A 22,659-nucleotide genomic window follows, 5' to 3' on the forward strand; every position below is an offset into this window, starting at 1 on the left:
GGTGCAGGACACTATAGTTCATTTATGTAAGTGAGGATAGCAAAATAAAGTAAACTGTGACATATTATACCCAAAAATTCTTCATACAGTGGACTACCAGTAAAATTGATACAAATTTGGAACCAAAAATTATTCAGACACTTTGACCTGACCATGTTTTGCTAAAGTGTTATCTGACATAATTAAGATTATTTTTTTCTGACACAGTTTAACTCTGAGATCTTGTCATATTTTATTACCATTTTTTTAAACTCTAGTGAATAAACTGTATTAATGAATGGAATGTTCAAGGTGTCTGAATAAATTTTGGTTTGAATGTATATATATATATTAAAGGACAGTTTTGAGTTTTGTCAACTTGTTGTATAACAAGTTCAATTTACAAGTTGAGAGAACTCAAAAATCTCCTACAGCTGGTTGCCTTAAACTTTTAAGTTCTCAACTTGATTTTTTAAAGTGTGCTAAAAATAATTTAACATAAACAAATAGTCCCTACTTCATATTATACAGCACTGTTTACCATTACAATAAGTTGTATAAGTATGTATTTCGATTTATGTTTCAAGTATGGAGATGTTGCTAATGTTTTCTTCACATTCATTAAATCGACTTATTTTAGATCACAACCATTTTTTTTTTTTTTTTTGCCATAAGCCCTGGCTAATTTTTCACCTTACACCATAGTGACAAACCGCAAATAATAAATTATAAAAAAAAGGCATCACAAAAATTCAAGGGAAAAAAACAAACTTTATTCTCTCCTTTTTACAAAACATTTCAAAGTTAAACTAAACTCAGCAGTAAATTGAATCTAATATAGACCTGCAAGCAGCAAATTGTCCAACATAAAATAATTACTCTGTTACATTTTTTCCCCCAAACAGAATCATTTACAGAAGCACAGACAGGTAGATGTTTTTTTTTTCTTCCTTTTTTTTTTTTTTTTTTTTTGCTGCTCTAGTACATTGAAAAACTGCATGACCAACAAAATGAATGTAATGATTTCAGATGTGCACAGTGTGAGTTAATGTGTATTAAAATTATGAGTGCAAATCAACCACATGATTTATGAGAACAACATCATGTGATATCATGAGGTCGGGCAGAGATGAAACATGAAAAAAATATAAAAGCCGTTTGTAATGCCATACCGAGTTTTCCACCAAATAGTTAATCATTTTCGACACGCCACTGCAGTCCTATACGCACATTTATTTTTATTGCATTTGTGAAATAATAGGCATAACAATAGTAATAAAAAATAACAACAGCCTCCCTTGGTAAAGCATTCTGCTACTGAAAAATGTCAAAGTTACGCATGCTGCTGTCTGAATATTAATATGCATCTGTACAGTGATCTAGAGTACAGCACATTATGGACTAAACATAACATCAAATAAAACATTCCATACATATATCACAAGACATAGTCTTGTGTAAACATACAATCTAACTTAATGTATAACAGAGCCTAAGACACTGACACAAATTACATCTCAAAGCAGTGCAAAACGTATGGTAAATGTGACAACAAGAAACTGAACGCTGAATCTAAAAAAACAACAAAATGTGTTGAATAATTCCAGATAAATTAGTTATTTTAAAGCAACAGTATGACATCATTTCCGGCCATGTGCACGGATGTGCATACCTTTTAGTGTTAGATTCCAATATTATAAAAGTTCTGTGCTCATAATGGACAATAAATCATAAAATGTCTGATTTTGGTGTAAATTAACTCGGGTGCATATCTAAGATTTGGCTGCAGTGCATGATACTGCTCAACAGATACCAAATAAAAATATAGAAATATATATCTTTATAGCCTAAATGCATTCTTTTGTACTTGATTACCTCAATAAGAAAGCATTTTCTGTTATAAGACTGGGAAAGAAAATTGTTTCCTCTAGTGCAATTGGAAAAAATGGCAAGAAGTGTAAACTAGAGGTTGAATAATGAATCACATGTTGAAGCAGTTACATTCAACTTTCAGCCTCAATACCACATTTTAGACATTTAAATGTGGAGGATGAAATACATATTGATTGCTGACTGAAAAAGTTCAGATTTGGATAAAAGGGTAACTCAACATGACTTCTCCTTGGTACGTAATCTTCAGAAAAAAAAAAAAGGGAAAACTTAAATCAAAGGGCTTCGATACTGGAAATAAATTGCTCAACTATAGCAACACCACACTGACAGTTTTGGTGAGGTGAGAATTGAAGTGTGTAATTTGTGCGCCACTAGCGGTAACAAACATAATTGCAAAAAATAATGACTTCAATCATTCCCCTGTCTGTTTGAATGGAAGTCAAAGGACGAAATGCCTCGGTACAGTGACTAAACAGATTCTGTGTGGAAACGCATAATAAATTGAGTGCCTTGCCGCTAATCTTCAACATGCATGGAGGAGGGGAACTCATTTCCACATTCAAGCCACAAGAATTTCTCAAGAGGTATTTACAGTACAACAGGTGGGATTTACGGCATTACACATTCATTTTAAAGGTCTTTGTACTTGAAAAGCATTTCAATGTCTTTTTATACTTTCCTTAAGAGATGCATCACATTTTATTAGAACATTTCTGCCCCCCCAAACTCATGCCAAAGAAACAGATTGCAATTGTTTTGTGCCGCAGAAATTACACATTTCTTCTAGCTGGGATGAAATTATATGATCGAAGGTGCCAATAGGTGAAAAATATAATAGGAAAGAATATGTATGCATCATTTATAGTGTACACAGGCTGTCTTAATAATTATCCACAGCAAAACATGCAACATAAACAGCCTAAAGTCAATCAAATTTTGCACGTGAGAAAAATATTATTAGAGCTGATCAGTAAGGCTACATCAGCAGGAATCATGGGTATCAGTAATAATAATAAAAACACACAGTGATCTTAACTGAAACAAAACAGCTGTTATAAAGAAACAATCATGTTTAAGAGCAGACCAGGGTGGTAAATCTTAAAATCACATTTGAAATTCTGGCCTAAACCCATGAACATTCCAGAGCCCGAGATACAAATGATCCTGACTTATCATTGGTGAGGTGGCCTAGGGAAAATAACCAAGCATTCTGTTGTATTGCCATGTAGCAGAAATACGCCCTCGGCAGCTGTGTCGACTGTGTGTGCGCGTGTTTCAAAAGATGTCATTGGAGAACGACCTTTTAGTCTCATTTGACGCATGCAGAGCTTGTGCATGTCTTTTCAGTTCAACTGATAAATGGGTTTTGGAGAGCAATATGAAAACACTGTCAAAATGAAGTGTGTTGCTGAATGCATGAGGGCAGGGTCCAAAATTAACACTAATCAAATACCAAATGTGAGTAGAAACTGATCAAATTTATCAGGGGCCTCATTTATAAAGATGCGAGTATAAAGCCGCAGTCACACTAGACCTTGAGCAACGGTCGTGATTAGTGTCGTCAAAACTACCGACTTCGGTACTGAAACTTTAAAGATGTGATGATACCAGCATTACCCTCTAGCATTTTGAGCGGATTCTTAAACACCTCTGATTGGCCATTGTGTTCACGAGCTCATCAGATATGTCTGTGATTGGCTACAATGATCAATGCTTCAAAAACATGTTGATAATAGACATCTTTGATGCTCTTCACCGAGCGCTTACACAGATGCACACTGGAGCCTTTGAAAGCAGGCCTGCTATCAAACGCTCCCGCTTTCAAACACTTTTGTGTGCTTTCAAATGGCGTTGATCATTATAGCCAATCACAAACATATCTGTTGAGCGTGTGAACACAGCGGCCAATCAGAGGTGTTTACGAATCCCCTCAAAATGCTAGGGGGAAATGCTGGTATCGTCACATTTTTAAAATTTCAGTACCGACTTGGTACCGGTAATTTTGACAAAACTAGTCATGATATGACGTCTTTTTTATAAACAAATTCAATATATAACAAATAATAATAAATCCAAAAGGTTAATATATATAATCTACTCCACTTTACTGCAAAAATTGCATTCTTTTAATTCAGCCAAGAGGTCGCAGTGGTGATGTATCGATCTTCTATTTGTCACACGTCTTACGTGACATGAACTTACAGGTCAGAGTTTAACTTGAACTTTGGAATGAAACTTCTTCACATGACTTTGCATTTCCAGTCTCCAGCATTCACATGCGTTTGAATGGAAGTCAATGGAATGAAAAATGTAGTGTGACTGCTACTTAATGTTCCTAAATATGAACGTACAACAATTTCCGAAATGTTCCTATACAAACGATTTATAAAATGTCCATACACACAAAAGATTTTCCTGAATTAATCCCCCTTTACAAATCACATTTCATCTTTTTTTTTTCAGGAAATCATATATAATTAATACATTAATTTCAGTGACAATTATCACTAAGCAGTTGCTCATTTGCGCATATAATAATATTAATATACATCGTGATTGTCTATTTATCTTTACATTTTTTTAAACGACGTTGGATTATTTTAGTTACTGGTAAATATAAGCTCAAAAAGTGTGTATGCATGCTCTTCAGTTGGCGTATACATAAGAACATTTTCACGCACATTTTTACCTTTATAAATCCCAAAATATTCCTCACATTTGATGTAGGATAAAAGGGAATTTAGGATCAAATCCGATCGTACATGCGTTTTATAAATGAGGCCCCTGGTGCAGATCCCAAAAATAATGCAAAATACAGTTTCATAGTAGGTGAAAATGTTCAAATTCATCTGCCATTGGTTGATATGGCAAAAAGTTAATTTTGGACCCTACATGAGAGTTTACCATACTCACAGAGGCCGTATGGTAGAGGAACATGGGGTGGATTTCATTATCAGCAGGTCTGTATTCACTTCCAAAGGAATAAAGCCTTCGTATTTCTCATACTACTGCAAAAACACGTCGCATATAAAAATATTCTATAAATAATTCTGCTGTAATATATTCAATTACTTAAACTAAGATTGTGGGCTGAATTGAAATGTCCCAGCATGCAGTAAAGCTGCCACATCCTCATATCCTTTGTTTTCACACTGATTTTTTTCTTCCTTGAATACAAGAGGCTGATAATGGATTCTCTGTGTTACTCCGCATGCCACAATGACAAATGCAAACAAATCGTGCAGGCGTGGTGCAAACATTCCAACTCCATCAGTTTGTTTCATTATTCATGTAAAAGATGCATGGTTGTAAGGTACCTGGTGAGCAAAGCCCTGGAGCAAAGCACAGGACTGCTGCTTTAAAAATTACAAATTCAGTCTGACCAAATGAAAGATTGGAAAAAAGTAGGATTTCATTGGCTTAGCTGTACCACACCATAGAATACGGACCGGAAAACGTGAATTCACAGTGAAAGCTATGGCAAAACAGGACACCGGTGACATGAGGTACTAGAGAGTCAAAAAAAAAAGTAAAGTGTCTTTTAAATTAAACAGGTAATAAGTAGGGAGCACAACAAAGGTTGAGAAGGAGGAACATTATGTGTACATTATAGAATATAAATTAGTCAGAAGTACTGAAAATACAGGACAGCAAAAGTACAGAGAGAAAACAAACTAGGTGCAATGCCATTGGCTCAAGGGTCATGTGATGCAGTGAAGGATCATGGGTAGAAATTAGAGAGTGCCCATTCCAGTGACCTCAGACGTCAGCCTAGAATAGTTCAGGGAAGAGGAAAAAGGGGAGGGGTAAGGAAAAGATAGAAAAAATAGATAACATAAAATAATTCTGAAAGCATTTGACACTTCTGTACAAGAATGATCGCTTTTTCCGCCTTGTTGCTCTCCACGTTGAGTAATAATCATGCATTTCTTTCAAATCGGTCAAGCTGAAAACAATCAAGCCACTGTCAAATGTAAAAATAAAATCTTTTCCGCCTCTAAAGAAACACAGTTTCCAACATCTCCTCGATTCTGACATGCGTTTGTACTTCATTACAACATCTGCATCACATCACTAGCTCCTTGCCAACAGCATTGCTAAAAATGCTATTGTATGCAATCCTTTTTTTTTTTTTTACATTTTTTAAATCATTTAGGCTTTGCTGTCAAACTACAAGACTTATGCAGCAACCATACTGAACTAATCTATCCAATTTAAAATAATAAATAAATATATAACAAGATCCAAGCATTCAGCATGCTAAAATACTACACTGAAACACGGCATAACATGAACAAATCATACTACAGTTGTCCTGCTTTTCTTTTTTTTTTTTCTTCATTTTTTAATTTCAGGAGTCTGCCTACATGAGTGAAGCTACTGATGAAGTTGACCATGGGGTTTAAGGGAAGGGTTGGTGAGTTCTAAGGGAAGATTGTATGTAAGGTTTATTGGGAATCAGCTGCTGATAGCTTCAGATAATGAAAGCAGTTTGGGGCTTCAGGATGTAGTCATTGATGAGGGGTCATTCCACATGGCTGCCACGTCTCTGAACCTGCCATCAGAACCGTGGGAAAGCAATATGCATTAGTATCGCCCTGGCCGCTACCCTGCAAGCCTCAATATCACACACAAGAATAGATTTAGAGGGTCTGTGGCTAAGCATCTCTGATTCCCCAAACATATCGCTAGGAAAACAGAACACTGTTGCATTTGCGATGACCCTATCTGAGCTTCTTTTAAGAAACTGTGTTGAGTTAGAACAGCATGAGGCCATTAAAAAAAGTTAGGTTACTGCAGTTTGGAAGAAAATGGCAACACTTTTGTGAAACGTTGATGGGCTCACCTTGCGTTGATGAGGTACTGGGCAAGGCTGATGTTGGCGGGGGTTCCTGTAATGGTGATCTGGCGCTCTGATGACCCTTCCATGGCATTAGCTATTTTGATCTGCGCTCCAGACATCTGACGGATCTCGTTGATTTTGGTTCCCTGGCGCCCGATTATGCAGCCTATTAGCTGGGAAGAAAGCGCAAAGGTTCTTAAAAGACTGTCAAAAGAAAATCAGTTTCGTTTCTTCATGTTACAGAAAGTATGATCCGTTTTGTATTATTCACAACAGAATATTTGAGTATAGTAGGTAGGTATGCTGGAGACAGTCAGATAACCCATGTCAAAAAATCCTAGGAATGCAATTTGAATTTTTCTAATAATTTGGAAGCGGACTTAAAGGTGGGGTAAGTCTTTTTTAAAAAACACTGTTTGGAAGTTAGTCGGGCCGACACCAACAACAAACGTATAACCAATCAGCATTAGGGGGCGTATGACGGTCGAAGAGACAGAACGAGCAAGAGGGAGATTTGAAGAAAAACTGCAGAAAGAGAGATGAGAGACAGTACAAAAGAGCTCAAAAGAATATCACTGGAATGAAGGTTTATGACTGGGCAAGCACTTTAGGACACGCGTTAATATTAGAAAAGCTTTCCAGCGCTGGAGAGAGCTAAGCGGGAAGGCCTGAAAACAGACAAAGAGGCTGCTTTGATTCCGTAACACTGGGTTTGAGTGTCATTGATTGTCTGGAGCTGCTGTGCTGTTGGCGACTAACAACAAACTCTTGTTTGTATTTACATTTGTGTACTACACGTACATTTTTTTGTGCTTCCTTGTCGTTTGTTCATCATCTGCGCTTTATTTTTCGTTGCTCCTTTTGTTGTAAGTAACTTGTTGGGTGGTTAGGATTGGAGGGTGAGTTGTGGAGGCAGAGCAATGAAGAGAGGGGTGGGTTTGTTTGGGTTGATTTCGAATATCAACAATGTCCAACAGCGGTTTTGAAAAATGGCTTACCCCACCTTTAATGGGATTGAAGAATCAAATTTAATCCAACTGGATAAACTAGAGATGGAAACTCAAGTCTGAAACATAGAATCGAGTCACACTTATACTACCATTCAAAAGTTTGGGATCTTCTTTTGAAAGAAATAATACTTTTATTCAGCAAAGATGCATTAAATTGAAAAAAAAAAAAAAAAAAAAAGAGAGTAAAGACATTTCTAATGTTACAAAAGATACCCATTTCAAATAAATGCTGTTCTTTTGAACTTTCTATTCATCAAAGAATCCTGAAAAATATATTTTAAAATATATTAGTAGATAAGTAGAAAAGTATATAAGTATATTTTCTATAAGTAGAAAACAGCTATTTTAAATTGTAATATTTCACAATAATACTGTTTTACTGTTTTTTGATCAAATAAATGCAGCCTTAGTAAGCATAAGAGACTTCTTTGAAAAACATTTTAAAAATCATACCGACCCCAAACTTTTGTGTACGTCGGTACATGTACAAACCTATTTTTAAAAGGGATTTTCAGACTTCAAGCAACACCATGGAACATTGGCTCACGGTTCCCCCATGTGGTTGATAAGCGCAATTGTCTGTTACCAGTGGCGTAAATACTGTCGCTGTATAAGGTTCCCCGTTGGCAGCGCAATACACGTGAATTTGTTGACTAAGCTGACGGAACCGGCAAATATAGAAACCTCGTTTGGAAACCATGTCCACCGACCAGGTAAAGTAGCCCGTGTTACAGTATGTTCTACAAATATCATTACATAGTTTTATTTATTGTTACTCCAGAATTGACATTGTTATTGTTACTCCAGAATTGACAAAAAGAGAAATGACAAAAAGAACGGTAGTATGTTAGCCTATTTTTTTTTTTTTTTTTTTATGCTCGCATAGTTCGTATGTAGCATTGTTTGCAAAGGGTGTAATTTGTATAATAGAATAAAATGTCCGCATGGTTTTGAGACTTGCATATTAGATCGTTTCCGTCTTATAGTTAGCTTTTGGCTAACTCCACTCATGTGTAAAATATGTGACGTATGCTGTAAATCAGGTTGCACTCTTCCGCTGGCAGGGGATGGGCAGGGTTGTGTGTACCGACCCGAACACGAAACTTTCAGAGTGTGGTTGTAGCCGCTAGGAGGCTGCTCAGGTAGCAGCGGCAGTAGAATTTGTTCGGTTAAGAGTTGTTCTACCACTGAAATAATTTTAGAGACATTATTTTAAGGTCGAAAAAAACTACATTGTGTTGCTTTAAAAACCTTGAGACTTGATGTAGATTTGTTCTTGAAAGACCCTGACATGGACTCATTTCTGTCTTCAGTTATGAAAAATTATTTTTAGGATTTTCTGACAAGGGACTGATAGTCAAAACTGAGCATGAATCTTTATACTCACATCATTGGGAATGGTGAGTTCATGAGTACTGGCCGGGGGACTGGCATCCAGACCTGGATCAGAGAGCAGAAGGAAGCTCGAGAGACAGCCTAGGATAAACAGCACTGCATACACACTCATGATGGCGTCAACACTGAGTGTGAGCTTTAGAAGACTGGTGACCTTAATGGACCAGGTGCAGAGTGCGAGAAACTCTTAGTCCTCCAGAGGCTTTTTATGAAGGCCTTTTTTCACCTTAAACCACCATAAATATCTCTAGCGGTTCTCACATCTTGTCATCTGTCAAAGCTAAGTTTCCTACAGTATGTCCTTGGTCTGACACAAACATATATTTGATATGTGTGTGATATACTGTGTGTGTGAATAGCAAGGCATGTTATACTCAAGTGTATGGCATTGGGTTTGCCCTTAGTAACTGCTTTAAACTGAGCTAAGACAGTGTTTATCAAGATGAATACGTAATGAATGGCTTGATGGAAGATGTGTTGTGGTCTGTAAAATCAAAACACTGATATGGTTCTCTTACACCAGCTTCTGAAGGGCAGGAAAGAACACTTTTTGTGCTACTGGTAATTTCTTTCAAGCACAAAATTCTACACCATTAGTCCCCTGTACGTGACAATGTTGCATAAGCAGCAAAACATCACTATCTTGCATCCCGGGTCTTAGCAAAACAGGATAAGGTGCTTCAGAAAAAATTGACAAAAAATAAATAAATAAATAAATAAAACAAAACAACAACAATGCAAGTTGCTTTAGTATAACAGGGAGATGTAATTTTCTGACATTTATGACTAAGCTTTTTCCCCCAAAGTTAACCCTGAAGTTAGAAAATAAATAGAAAAATAAAAATAAAAAAATTAGAAAATAAATAAATTGTGGGTAGCAAGAATGAAACAATTAATGGATGTATTGTTTAATAAAAAAAAAAAAAAAATTAAACACTAACAAATAAAATAAAATACTAGCCAAATAAAATAAAACACTGACCAAGCCAAACATAACAAAAGTAAACAAAAAAAGACAAAAAAAGAAACGAAAACAAGATAAAAGAAAACAAGACCAAAGAAAAAATTAAACAAAACAAAACAAGACAAAAGAAAACAAGACCAAAGAAAAAACACAAGACAAAACAAAACGAGACAAAACAAAAAGCAGTAACATTCATTTTTAAACAAACACCACCCCCCAAAAAATAAGTAAACAAAAAAAAATTTGACAAAGTGAAGAGCAACCACCACGGGCATGTCATGATGCTTGACATGGAACGAGAAGGAAAGAGAGAGAGAGAAAGACAAAGAGAGCGTCTCTACAGGTACAAAGAGAAGGAAACTTCAAAAGGGCTCGTGGGTACGTACCAGGGAAAGCAGGGGTGGTCTGTCCGAGGGGGGTAAAGGGGGTTTGCTGCATAGCCAACTGGTGGAGCTTGGTCAACTGCTGAGGGTTTGGAGGGACAGTAGAGCTAAGAGGTTATTGTTATAAGACAGGTCACACCAAGAAATCAAGAAACTAAACTAGAACAAAGAGACAAAGAGGATAAGAAGCCATGACACACTGTGGTGGAAGAAGAGCAAAAGAGAAAGCTGAAGAGATTGAAACTTTAGTAGGACTTGGCCTGGCCTTGACCTGATCTGATCGCTAACTGACCTTTGCTAAGCCCCGCCTTAAATTATGATTTATAAATGTAGCCCTTTCCAATTAATCATATTACTGTTTTTTTTTTTTTCACTTAAAAAAAAAAAAAAAAAAAAGACTTGTTAAAATGCTTAGCAATGTCAGACCACAAAATATTTTATATTTTAATATTATTTACTACTTTATGACCACATTTTATTGAAAATGGTGCTATTCACAGAAATGTCCAAATTAATTCTTATTGGGCATTCTGTAAAGCTTGCCTGATTGAGCAACAGTAACCAAGGGGGCGGAGCTTAACGAAAGGTCAATCGGACTCTAGCACAAAAGTCATTTCGATTATAGGCACTAAATATCCTTGTGAGTTTAGTTTGTGATTTTATGTAACCTGAGCATCTCAGAAGAGTATAAATGCATTAGAAGGTGACGTTATTACCAAGAATAATTTGTCCTTAAGACATGCGCCTGAACTACGAGTGAACCGTTATTTATCAGAGATATGAACATGTAAGTGCTTGGGCAACCTTCAGAGGACACACAAGCCTCCTTTATAAACAGTCTTTGAACCAGAGCAGACTTGCACTGGGTGTTGTTGTGTACATCCCCTAAATCTGAGTTTAAAGGAGGTTGAAAGGGATGTCCAACCTCTACTTGAGTTATTGCAGTGTCAGCTGAAGCATCTCTAAGCATCAATCACTGCCAATCTTAAATGAAAAGGACTAACACACAGCATCTCTCCTTCTCTCTGAAAGACATTCATTCAGATTATCAGTGAGGAAAACACAACTATCAGGATTAAAGAATGACCAAGATTCCAATTTGAAAAGGTCAGTGGTTCTCAAACTGGGATCTGTAATTTTGGTGTTGTAGGTAGAAAATACATTTCCTATCTACACTACCATTCAAAGGTTTGAGGGCTGTAAGAGTTTTTAAATGTTTTTGAAAGAAGTCTCTTATGCTCACCAAGGTAGCGTTTATTTGATCAGAAATCATTCCAATATGCTGATTTGATGCTTAAGAAATGTTGAAAACAGTTTTGCTGCCTAATATTTTTGTAGAAACCATGATAGTTTGTTCAGGATTCTTTGATGAATAGAAAGTTCAAAAGAACAGAATTTATTTGAAATGAATTTTGTAACATTCTAAGGGCCTTATTTTAATGATCTAAGTGCATGGTCTGAAGCGCATGGTGCAGGTGCACTTAGGACATGTCTGAATCCACTTTTGCTAGTTTAACAGCAGAAAAAATGGTCCAAAAGGGTTGTACCTAATCTCTTAATGAGTCATGGGTGTGTTTTGGGAGTAACGTGCAATAAACCAATCAGTGTCATCTCCCATTCCCTTTAAAAGCCAGGTGCGCTTGATTTCTACAGTATTTACATGACGGAATATAGACATCCTCAACCTGACGAGTTAGTTTAAATATACGTGTGTATTGCCACGACTGGTCAAATAATTAGCCAATTTTATTCGTCATTACTGCAAATAGGTAATTCTGATACATGCAGTGACTATCCATTATGACATGTAGGCACACAATAATAATCTTTTACATTGTAATTCTTTTATTTTTAATATTTGGCATGTTTGTGTGCTGCTGCCCGTCCCTGTGTGTGTAACAAGCAGAGTGTACGTGCATTGTGCACCCACCTATAGGTGCATATTACTGACGCACCCTTAAACAAACAAAAAAATACTGCGCCATTGACTTTAGAGAAGGTTTCAGTTGGTCAATGGCGCAATCTATTTCAGTCGTCTCAAAATAGCAACACGCCAACAATGCACCTGAACACACCTCGCTTTCAGACCAGCACGCCCATGGGTGAACAGATGGGCGCGAGTTCATTCGCTATTTAAACAATGTGGGCGCTGAACATGAAAATGATAACTGCGTCAGACTGAAACTAGTAAAAAACACTTGTGTCGCGCCTAGCGTCGCATTGCGCTGGGTGTATGATAGGACCCTAAATATCTTTACTGTCATCTTTTGATCAATTTATTGAAACTTTCTTTCTAAATAAAATCTTGCTGACCCCAAACTTTTGAATGGTAGTGTACAATTTCAATGCAGCTTTGTGCATGTAAAAACACATAAAGTGATGATCATTCTCAGGCTGCGTATGCTAAAAATAGAATGATAATCAAGAAAAAAGAGAGATATAATTCTGTTCGCCTTGTTTTGATACTTCTATCAATAATGTAATAAGTCTGACAGAGGATTTGTTTCTCTGTAAACAAATGATGCCTTTTCGTCCTTTGACAAAACTACAACTGTAGTTTTAGGCGGTATTATATTTCTCACAGAAATGCTGATTTGCTTAATGATGAAAAAAAAAAAAATAGATGAAAAAATGATAAGTGGTTCATGATGGTTTGAAAAGTTTGCGAACCACTGGATTAGGTATCCACATCACTTTTGAATTAGCGTTACGAGTCTCATATGTAATTCTATGCGGACCATTTAGAAAATGACAAACAGTGTCATTTCCTCCAACAGGCCAAGTCCTTAGAAGTTCGGTTTACATTTCGGAGGGCTGAAGTTGAGAACATTTTCAGATTGTAATGCGACAAAAATTACACATCAGAAACTTCATATTAATATTACTGCTTAATATTAATAGAGAGGTCCACACTGAAAACTACATAGCCATGCAGACTGCTGACGGTGCTGGGGGGAAGGGGGTGGATGGCTGGGGACTCACATCTGGGTGTGGAATGGCATATTGTCCCTGAATTGTGTAAGCCTGTGAAGACGGAGAGGGGGGAAAAAAAAGAGAAGAAAAATCGAATCAACATTTTCACAAGGCTGCAGGGCCCATTAAACACAAGAACTAACTGATTCATAACCGCTAAAGGACCTATTAATAATTTACAGAAACATTTGGCTTCAAAAGATGAAATTTTCTTTTATATTTTGCGTGAATAATTTTATGGGTAGTTATACAGTAATAATAGTCAGCGCCTTAAATAATAGAGGCTTCTCCACACACATTTACAACACTCCTAGCTTTTCTTATCTATGCTTGAAATATATTTTATACTGACTGCAAATAATAACAGATAAAAACATTCCTTGTTTGGGTAAATATACCCAACAATAAAATCAAATCAATTTCTGAACCATTTGAATAGATGAATATATAACATCCTTCAAGTTTTCTATTTAAGAAAGTACACAAAAATTTTAACCTCATATCAGCTAGTATTAGTATCAAAAATGACTTCATTTCCTGTACATGTTCCAGAGAATTTCAATTTAAAGTGTCACACTGATAATCATGTTGTATTTCATGGAAAAGCCGTGATGTGGCATCTACGGTCATGTTGGATGAAGTGCCCGTGAATGAGTTATGTTAAAAAGATGTTGAGAGCTTTGTTAAAGGATATTATTATTATTCATCAATGGAATGTTAGATTAGTGGGAAAAAAAATTACAAACAAATTGTATTTTGTGTTGGTTAGCGAATGAGTTGGGATGACTTTTGATAGCATATCCATTTAATATTTATAACTTGACATTTCAAGTTTTATTGGAATCTCAAAATAATGCAAATCCAGGTCATTCAGAGTTTCTAGTGATGTTACACCTCAAGCTTTGAAAATATTAAAAGGATATGATATTTGCTCTGAGAGGGAGGAGTTTATTTTGCAATAAGAGTGAACAGTCGTGCTAGAATTAAAATGCACTCAAAAGAGCCAAAATGCATTCATTGCCATGTAAAGATGAAGTGTGCAATTTTGTATATATCAAATGGTGGAATACTTTCTTTCTTGCCCAGTTTAATCTGCAGAGACCACTATAAGGCATCTGTATGTTGATTTCCTGAAGAGTGTAAGAGCGGCCCAACATGTTACAGTTTTTCACTTTTTCAATATGTGCCTCATTCCAAACTTTGTATAGTAATATGGGTGAAATGTCTGGAATATGAAAATGAAGTGAAACCAAAGCACTCGAGTTCAAAATGCACATAGTTACACACAAATGCAAAGTAACTTACAAAGTGATTTTAAAGTGAACTAAACTTTGAGCACCTTCCAAGAGCTCTTACAATGCATAACTGCATCAGAAAGACAAAAACACAAAAATGTGCATTTCATTTCATTTCCATATTTGCTGGATGGCAGTAGAAGACTAAAATATGTGATGGCAGAAGAGCAGAGCCCACTGAGGACCGCTTTGAGCTCTCATTCACAATCTAAAGCTCCTTCCTCTCTGCAAGCATTTCCCTGGTCAGGATGGTGTGACAACATGCGAGTGAGAAGGTGAGAAAACCTGAGTGAACTAACAGGCAGTGGCTGGTGCTGCAGTAAAAGGCTGAGGTTGGCTGCGGACGCCGCCAGCGGGTCGGCTCTTACCTGGCCACCTGAAAAAATGACGGGGGTGGAGGCGGGCTTTGGGCGGTAGGGAATGGTGGCACCTTTCGGTGGGGACTAGGAGAGGGGAAGAGGTAAGAGGCAGAAACAGCATTAGACCAGGAGACAGGTGCAGACAGGTGTGCGTGGTGGAGCGTTTATGTGGTAAAGTTGTACAAAAACAAAGTCAGGCATGTTGTGAGACCTCAACGCTAGGGATGTCCAATTTGCTAGGCCAGGGGTGTCCAATCCTGCTCCTGGAGGGCCACTGTCCTGTAGAGTTCAGCTCCAACCCCAATTAAACACACCTAAAGCAGCTAGTCAAGGTCTTACTAAGCATACTAGAAACTTCTAGGCAGGTGTGTTGAGGCAAGCTGGAGATAAACTCTGCAGGACAGTGGCCCTCCAGGACCAAGTTTGAACACCCCTGCGCTAGGCTGTGTTGTTGAACCTCAACTGTCTACTCTACAAAAAGTACTTAAAGGTTAGTTCACTCAAAAATGAATATTCTGTCTGTAATTACTCACCCTCATGTTGTTCCAAACCCATAAGACTTTCGTTCATCTTCAGAACGCAAATGAAGATATTTTTGATGAAATCTGATTAGTTTTACAAGTTCTTTATGAACTTTTTGAAGCGTCAAAGTGGTAGTTGTGTAGCTGTCTATGGAGGGACAGAAATCTTCATTTGAAAGATCTTCATTTGTGTTCTGAAGATGAACGAAAGTGTTACGGGTTTGGATCGACATGAGGGTGAGTAATTAATGACAGAATTTTCATTTTTGGGTGAACTAACCCTTTAAGACTCTCTACATAAGAGTAGGCAGTATACAATGTATTAAGTTAATATGTAGCATTATTCCATCATAAATGTTTAATATAGTGGTACGCTACATTGTAGCCATATGACCTCATCACATTGCATGCTTACTTCACTGAGTCTAGTTATGTTTAAAAAAAAAAAATTTTTTTTTTTTGCATTTTTATGTTAAAATCCATGGCTGATATTATTTCCCATTTATTTGTCACACTGGAAATATAAGCTCAAATCAAGCACAGTGAATTTTGGGTACAATAATAACTGCAGTGTTCTGTATACTGCACATTTGTAAAGATAAAAAAATAGCCCTAAAATTTCATCTACCCACAAAGGATAAGAGTACCTGTTGTAAATTCCCAGGCGATCTGATTACGTTAGAAATATGTCTGTGTCTGTACAAGCGAAGAATGAAAATCATTCGATAGCACCCAATCAGAGCACAATTCACCTCAGCAGGAAATCAGCCCTGCACGTCATTGGTGGATAAGAATAACATTTAAATCAATAAACCGAGATGGCGAAAGAAAGCCAACGGATGCTTTGTGTTTCTCATTAATCACAAGTAAAACAATGTAGTCTCTCTTTGGCAGAGTGGCTGTAATGGAGTGTGGCTGTGTGTATGGTTGTGAATCCACCCATTGTTATTGTCATAATAAATGGATTTCACTCCTCCAAAAAAGAAAATTCATTTGTTACTCAGCCTCAAGTTGTTCCAAATTGGACTTTCTTCTGTGGAACACAAAAGGAAAATGCTCCACTGTATGTACTGGTTGCTCTGTTCCATGCAATTACAATGAATCAGGACTAAAGGTTTAAAAAGGATGCAAAACCATCGTTTTGTATCATAAAAATACAAATGACAAATGACTCATGCACCATATCCAAGAATTTTAAAGTCAACTAGTGAACTTGATCAAACAATTAATTTAAAAGATCTAACTGAAAAGAACAATTTGTTCATGAATTAGATATCAACGCAAACAACAGCTTGGGCATAAAGGCAAAAAAGATGGCTATTTCAGTAAATAGCCACTTAAAGTTATGATAAAATGGTAGCAATGACAGCAGTGATCTTTCCTTCCATATTGTGACGCACATTTGAGTGAAACAGATTTTTCGAAAAAGGAAAAAATGTAGGGCAAGGACTTGGTTCAATCCATTGGTTGTTGATAGAGGCAGTGAGCTTGCAGTCAATACAACTGCAGGGTTTAAGTGGTCTAAGGCACCATATGTTACCCGAGAAAGTAGTCTCACGTTTCACCAGACAATCGAGCTATGACATAAAATCAAATTGGACAATTCTTATTTTTTTCTGGAATATTGCAGTATTTATTATAAAAGTGCCCTCATAATCTTTAATTAAAATAACTTCCCCTCTCTCTTACAACAACATCTCTTCTCTTCTCCGATGACGCGTTCACTGGCGTGAGGGCGGAACAACCTGTCATTCAAATGAGATCACAGCAATAGCAATTCCCGATTGACAAAATCATGTCCCGCCCTACATTTTTTCTTGTTCGAGAAGCCGTTTCACTCAGATATACTGTACATCACAATAGGGAAGAAAAGACTATCGCAACTTCCATTTAATGCCAAATTGGAAAAAAACAACATGCGTGGATGAATAGTTCCCAAAAGATCAATAACATGCATTTAGAAAACATTTTCATTTCATGCCAAATTTAAATTTCAGTCATATAGCTTTAGAAATCGAAAGGACTACTTCAATGAAAATTTTATAGTGCTTTTCTGTCCATTTTGAGCTTTTGTGTTCAACAGTGTAAAGAATGTCACATGGGTTTTAAATGCTATTTGGGGGGAGTATAGAATGACAATTTTCATTTTGGGTGAACTATCCCTTGAACAATACTGTTCAATACTGTACCTCCAGCATGACCACACATATTTGTTTGACACACTGGATGATGGCTTCCGGGGTGCCGGAGATTGTCACTGCGCGCTCTGTGGAGTTAGGCAGCATGTCCCCTGCTACCTGAACCTGAGCTCCTGTGGACTGGAGAGGGAGAGGGAGAGGAGAGGAGAGAGAGAGAGAGAGAGAGAGAGAGAGAGAGAGAGAGAGAGAGAGAGAGAGAGATTCAGAGCATCCACTGCTGATAATGGTGTGATCAGCTCTGAGACCACACAGCTCTCAGGGGAACACTGGGACAAATGTTGCCATCTGCATGCAAGCATATGTTTCCATTGAAGTCATTTAAAAGACAAGAACATACATAATCAGCACTGTCATGATTTCCATACAGCAGGGGTCTTCAACCTTTTTTAGACAAAGGACTAAAAAATTGTGACCCTGGACGACAAAACCAGTCATAAGGGTCAATTTTTTTAAATGGTTTGTTAGGATAGGACAATATTTGGCCAAGATACAACTATTTGAAAATCTGGAATCTGAGGGTGCAAAAATAGCAAAATATTGAGAAAATCGCCTCTAAAGTTGTCCATTAAGTCCTTTGCAATGCATATCCACTCACAAAAATACATTTTTGATATATTTATGGTAGGAAATTTACAAAATATCTTCATGGAACATGATCTTTACTGAATATGCTAATGATTTTTGGCATAAAAGAAAAATCAATCATTTTGACCCCTACAATGTATTGTTGGCTATTGCTACAAATATACCCGTGCAACTTATGACTGGTTTTGTGGTCCAGGGTCACAACTGCCTTTTTAGGGTGTGTTCACACTTTTAGTTCTGTTCACTTGGTCTGGACCAAAAAAAAACACATTTAGTCCTGGTCTGCATAGCGTTCACAATGGCATTTTTAACACCAAACCTAAAGGCATAGGGATACGTTCACAACCTGATTGCTCGGCTTTTATGACGTATATTTAGTGACGGAACTTACCAAACATCCAAAACAATACTGTGTTCTGGGCTAAATGCATTCGTTGTGTGTGCGTAGCCTACATATGATGGTATTTTGACCAGCTGAGAACTCGTGAAGAGCTTATAAAATGTGTAAAGGAGTCAAAACAGCGGCAGGAATCCCTCCGTCACACACACAAGCGTCGATCTGCTGCGAGGAGATGCGGTTCCAATGCCTGTACCAAACTATAATGACTATGATGAGAAAAAACAGGTATGCTTGAGCATTCTGTCCTTTTAAGGGTCACATCTTGTGACATTGTGTCCTGTTTTTGGTTTGTTTACATGTCTTTGGTCTGTGTTGCTTTCATATTTCATTCAACCTGAGTTCATTTGGAAGCAGACCCATCTATTCAGGGGTCTCGGTCCGCTTGTTTGGTGTGCGCAGCAGGGTTCGGATGGGAGCGTTCACAGTTATTCAAATGAACCGCACTAACAGAGCAATCGCACCAAGGTTTGTTTCAATCAAACCAAGCATGCCAAGTGTGAACATACCCTTAGTCTGGGCTATAACAGCATGTGTTTGGTGGCATATTAATATATTTACATGTTTGTATATACTTGTGAGGTTTGTGGCTTTGTGGTTGAAGACTCCTATCATACAGTATTGCCCATTTATAGTACAAGATGGGCTTGGTAAAGTTGCATAGGCTAGTAAATTCAATGGCAATCCTTGACCTGAAAGTGAGAATAATGGCAGTTTCGTACCTCTCTCATCTCTTTGATTTTTGAGCCTCCCTTGCCAATGAGGGAGCCGCACTGACTGGCGGGCACCACAAGGCGCAAAGTGACAGGGGGCTTACTGGTGGCTGGGCTGTTGCTCATGGAGTTGATTATATCCTGAAGAAATATCAGAAAACAATTACATAATAAGCAATAAAACTTTAATATAGCTGCAACAACAATGTAGCTAATCTAATCAGAAATCACAGTTGAAATTTTTGTTTGTTTGTTTGTTTGTGAAGATGTTTGTGCATTGAAGCCAAACTAATCTTATCTTTTGGTTTGTGTCCATCAAGTTCCAAATATAAAGAGAAGAATATCAAAACAGATGAAGTACTGTTAATTTTATCAGATTATTAAAAAATGTGTATTACCAATTTTGAAACCCAGTCTTTCTTGATCAGCATATAAGAATGATTTCTGAAGGATCATGTGACACTGAAGACTGGAGTAATGATGCTGAAAATTCAGCTTTGCCATGACACAAATCATTTACATTTTACAGTATATTAACATAGAAAACAGTTATTTTAAATCTTAATACAATATTACAGTTTTAACTGTATTTTTTGATCAACTAAATGTTGTGAGCATAAGAAATTTTCAAAAACTTTTAAAAATCTGTGTATACAGTACCATTAAAGGGTTAGTTCACCCAAAAATGAAAATTCTGTCATTTATTACTCACCCTCATGTCGTTCCAAACCCAGAAAAGACTTTCGTTCATCTTCGGAACACAAATGAAGATATTTTTGATAAAATCCGATGGCTCAGTGAGGCCTCCATTGATAGCAAGTTAATTAACATTTTCAAATGCCCAGAGAGCTACTAAAGACATATTTAAAACAGTTCATGTGACTACAGTGGTTCAACCTTAATGTTAAGAAGCGACGAGAATACTTTCTGTGCACCAAAAAAAACTAAATAATGACTTTATTCAACAATATCTAGTGATGGGAGATTTCAAAACACTGCTTCATGAAGCTTCAAAGCTTTACGAATCTTTTGTTTCAAATCAGTGGTTTGGAGCATGTATCAAACTGCCAAAGTCACATGATTTCAGTAAACAAGGCTTTGTTACATCATAAGTGTTTCAAAATGTTTCAAAATTTCAATGGTTCACATGACTTTGGCAGTTTGATACATGCTCCGAAAAGATTCGTAAAGCTTCGAAACTTCATGAAGCAGTGTTTTGAAATCGGCCATCACTAGATATTGTTGTTTTTTGGCGCACAAAAAGTATTCTCGTCACTTCATAACATTAAGGTTGAACCACTGTAGTCACATGAACTGTTTTAAATATGTCTTTAGTAGCTTACTGAGCATCTGAAAGTGTTAATTATCTTGCTGTTAATGCAGGCCTCACCGAGCCATCGGATTTTATCAAAAATATCTTAATTTGTGTTCCGAAGATGAACGAAGGCCTTACGGGTGTGGAACAACATGAGGGTGACAGAATTTTCATTTCTGGGTGAACTAACCCTTTAACATTGACAAATAACATTTTGGTCAAGTTTTGTTAAAGTGGTTTGTTTGTGTTAAGTGAGATTTTCAAATATTGTATTCAAGACAGCACCTCTTCAAACTTGTACGCGATCATAGCGAAGGCCTTAAAGATGGCATCTGTGGGTCCAGTGATGGTGACGATCCTCTCAGGACAGTTTCCTTCTGAGATGTTGATGCGAGCACCGCTCTGTAAGATGTCAAATGTCAAGTTAACCCTCATGTTCTTGTTCTTCTCCGTCTGAGAGACTCCAATACCCTTTTAATAGCTCAAAAACACACTTAAAGGTGCAATTTTAAAATACTTTCCTCTATCTTATTTTAACAGGGAAAATAACATGTAAATTTCAAATTACTATTATTATATTTAGACATACAACAGTGAGGTTGCTGTAATTCATGAACATGAAAAACAAAGCCAATCTCAACAGAACAAGAGGGTTTTGGTAAAATAAATTAGTGAAAAGAAACATACCTCTTCACGCATCTTCTTCACAGTTTCCCCTTTCTGTAGCAAAAATAAGAATTGAATATTTAGATTCAGTGCTTAAAACATGTACACACACACACAAATACACAGTGTCTGTATCTAACATACCTTTCCAATGATGCTTCCCACTTCCTGCAGGAATAAAAACAAACAAATCAAATCTTTGCAAGCATAAACAGAACATTTTGGAACAAATTTCCTCACAAAAATGCTATTTATATTCAGTCCTTGTTTACAGAGATTTAACGAGTCTAAATGGTCACTGGTACTGACGACCCCTGATTCACCTTGTCCTGAAACAGTGGGTCAGGAGAGGACACATCCCTCAGGCACACTCTGCAGTGACATCACCAACCTACCCCCATCCACTTCTCTCTGTACTGCTCTGCGGGCTCAGCTTACCTTGCCGTGCATGAGAAGCCGGATGGTCAGGGTCACATTCAGCCCGCCCTCTGACTGGACTTTGTTGGGTTCCATACTAGGAGTGGAGGTGAAGCAGGAATATGGTCACGTGACAGGAATTCCCCAGGAGAAGGACGAGAATGATGGTTCAGCAGCCAACCAGTCACCTGCAAGGGAGGATGGAATAACAATTCACAAGTGTCATAAGAGCCCAAGACTTCCAAATGAAGACGGTTGCAGAATGTTTGGCTCAGCTCAGGAACGAAAGCTTGGAATTAAAGGAATGTTCCTCTGTTGAAAGGCTCAGCATTTGTGATTGTCACAAAAAATAATCTCGACTCGTTTAAAATAAATACACTACTGTTCAAAAGTTTGGGGTCGGTAAGATTTTTTAATGTTTTTGAAAAGTCTCTTATGCTCTCTTTATTTGATCAAAGTAGAGAAAAAAAAATAGCATGGTGAAATATTCTTACAATTTAAAACAACTGTTTTCTATTTGAATATATTTTAATATGTAATTTATTCCTGTGATGGCAAAGCTGAATTTTCAGCATCATTACTCCAGTCTTCAGTGTCACATGATCCTTCAGAAATGAATCTAATATGCTGATTTGGTGCTCAAGAAACGGTTCTTTTAATTAACATTGAACATTTTTCTGCTGTTTAATATTTTTGTGGAAACCCTGATACATTTATCTTGTTGAATAGAAAGAACAGCATTTTGAAACAGAA

The 22,659-nt window shown here is 37.0% G+C and overlaps 1 protein-coding gene across 9 annotated transcripts in view; it reads right to left on the reverse strand.

Annotated features, from left to right (window-relative positions):
* Nucleotides 1–730: 730 nt before the first annotated feature.
* The window catches only part of pcbp3 (poly(rC) binding protein 3), a 71,342-nt gene continuing 49,413 nt past the window's right edge, over nucleotides 731–22,659 (reverse strand). For 2 of the 9 annotated variants that reach the window (XM_051906879.1, XM_051906878.1), the window contains 12 exons: nucleotides 21,928–22,094; nucleotides 21,634–21,657; nucleotides 21,511–21,543; nucleotides 21,109–21,225; nucleotides 19,518–19,649; nucleotides 17,805–17,933; nucleotides 15,035–15,178; nucleotides 13,450–13,491; nucleotides 10,471–10,549; nucleotides 9,113–9,165; nucleotides 6,719–6,888; nucleotides 731–6,427 (listed from right to left, as the gene is read on the reverse strand). In XM_051906879.1, the coding sequence (XP_051762839.1) occupies nucleotides 6,373–6,427; nucleotides 6,719–6,888; nucleotides 9,113–9,165; nucleotides 10,471–10,549; nucleotides 13,450–13,491; nucleotides 15,035–15,178; nucleotides 17,805–17,933; nucleotides 19,518–19,649; nucleotides 21,109–21,225; nucleotides 21,511–21,543; nucleotides 21,634–21,657; nucleotides 21,928–22,002 (1,053 nt within the window). In that variant the 5' untranslated portion in view covers nucleotides 22,003–22,094 and the 3' untranslated portion in view covers nucleotides 731–6,372. The remainder of the gene's footprint in view (nucleotides 6,428–6,718; nucleotides 6,889–9,112; nucleotides 9,166–10,470; nucleotides 10,550–13,449; nucleotides 13,492–15,034; nucleotides 15,179–17,804; nucleotides 17,934–19,517; nucleotides 19,650–21,108; nucleotides 21,226–21,510; nucleotides 21,544–21,633; nucleotides 21,658–21,927; nucleotides 22,095–22,659) is intronic. The other 7 variants (XM_051906880.1, XM_051906885.1, XM_051906883.1 and 4 more) reach the window with 7 other exon arrangements.

This window comes from Ctenopharyngodon idella, chromosome 9 (assembly GCF_019924925.1).
Source record: "Ctenopharyngodon idella isolate HZGC_01 chromosome 9, HZGC01, whole genome shotgun sequence".
Taxonomy (NCBI): Eukaryota; Metazoa; Chordata; class Actinopteri; order Cypriniformes; family Xenocyprididae; genus Ctenopharyngodon; species Ctenopharyngodon idella.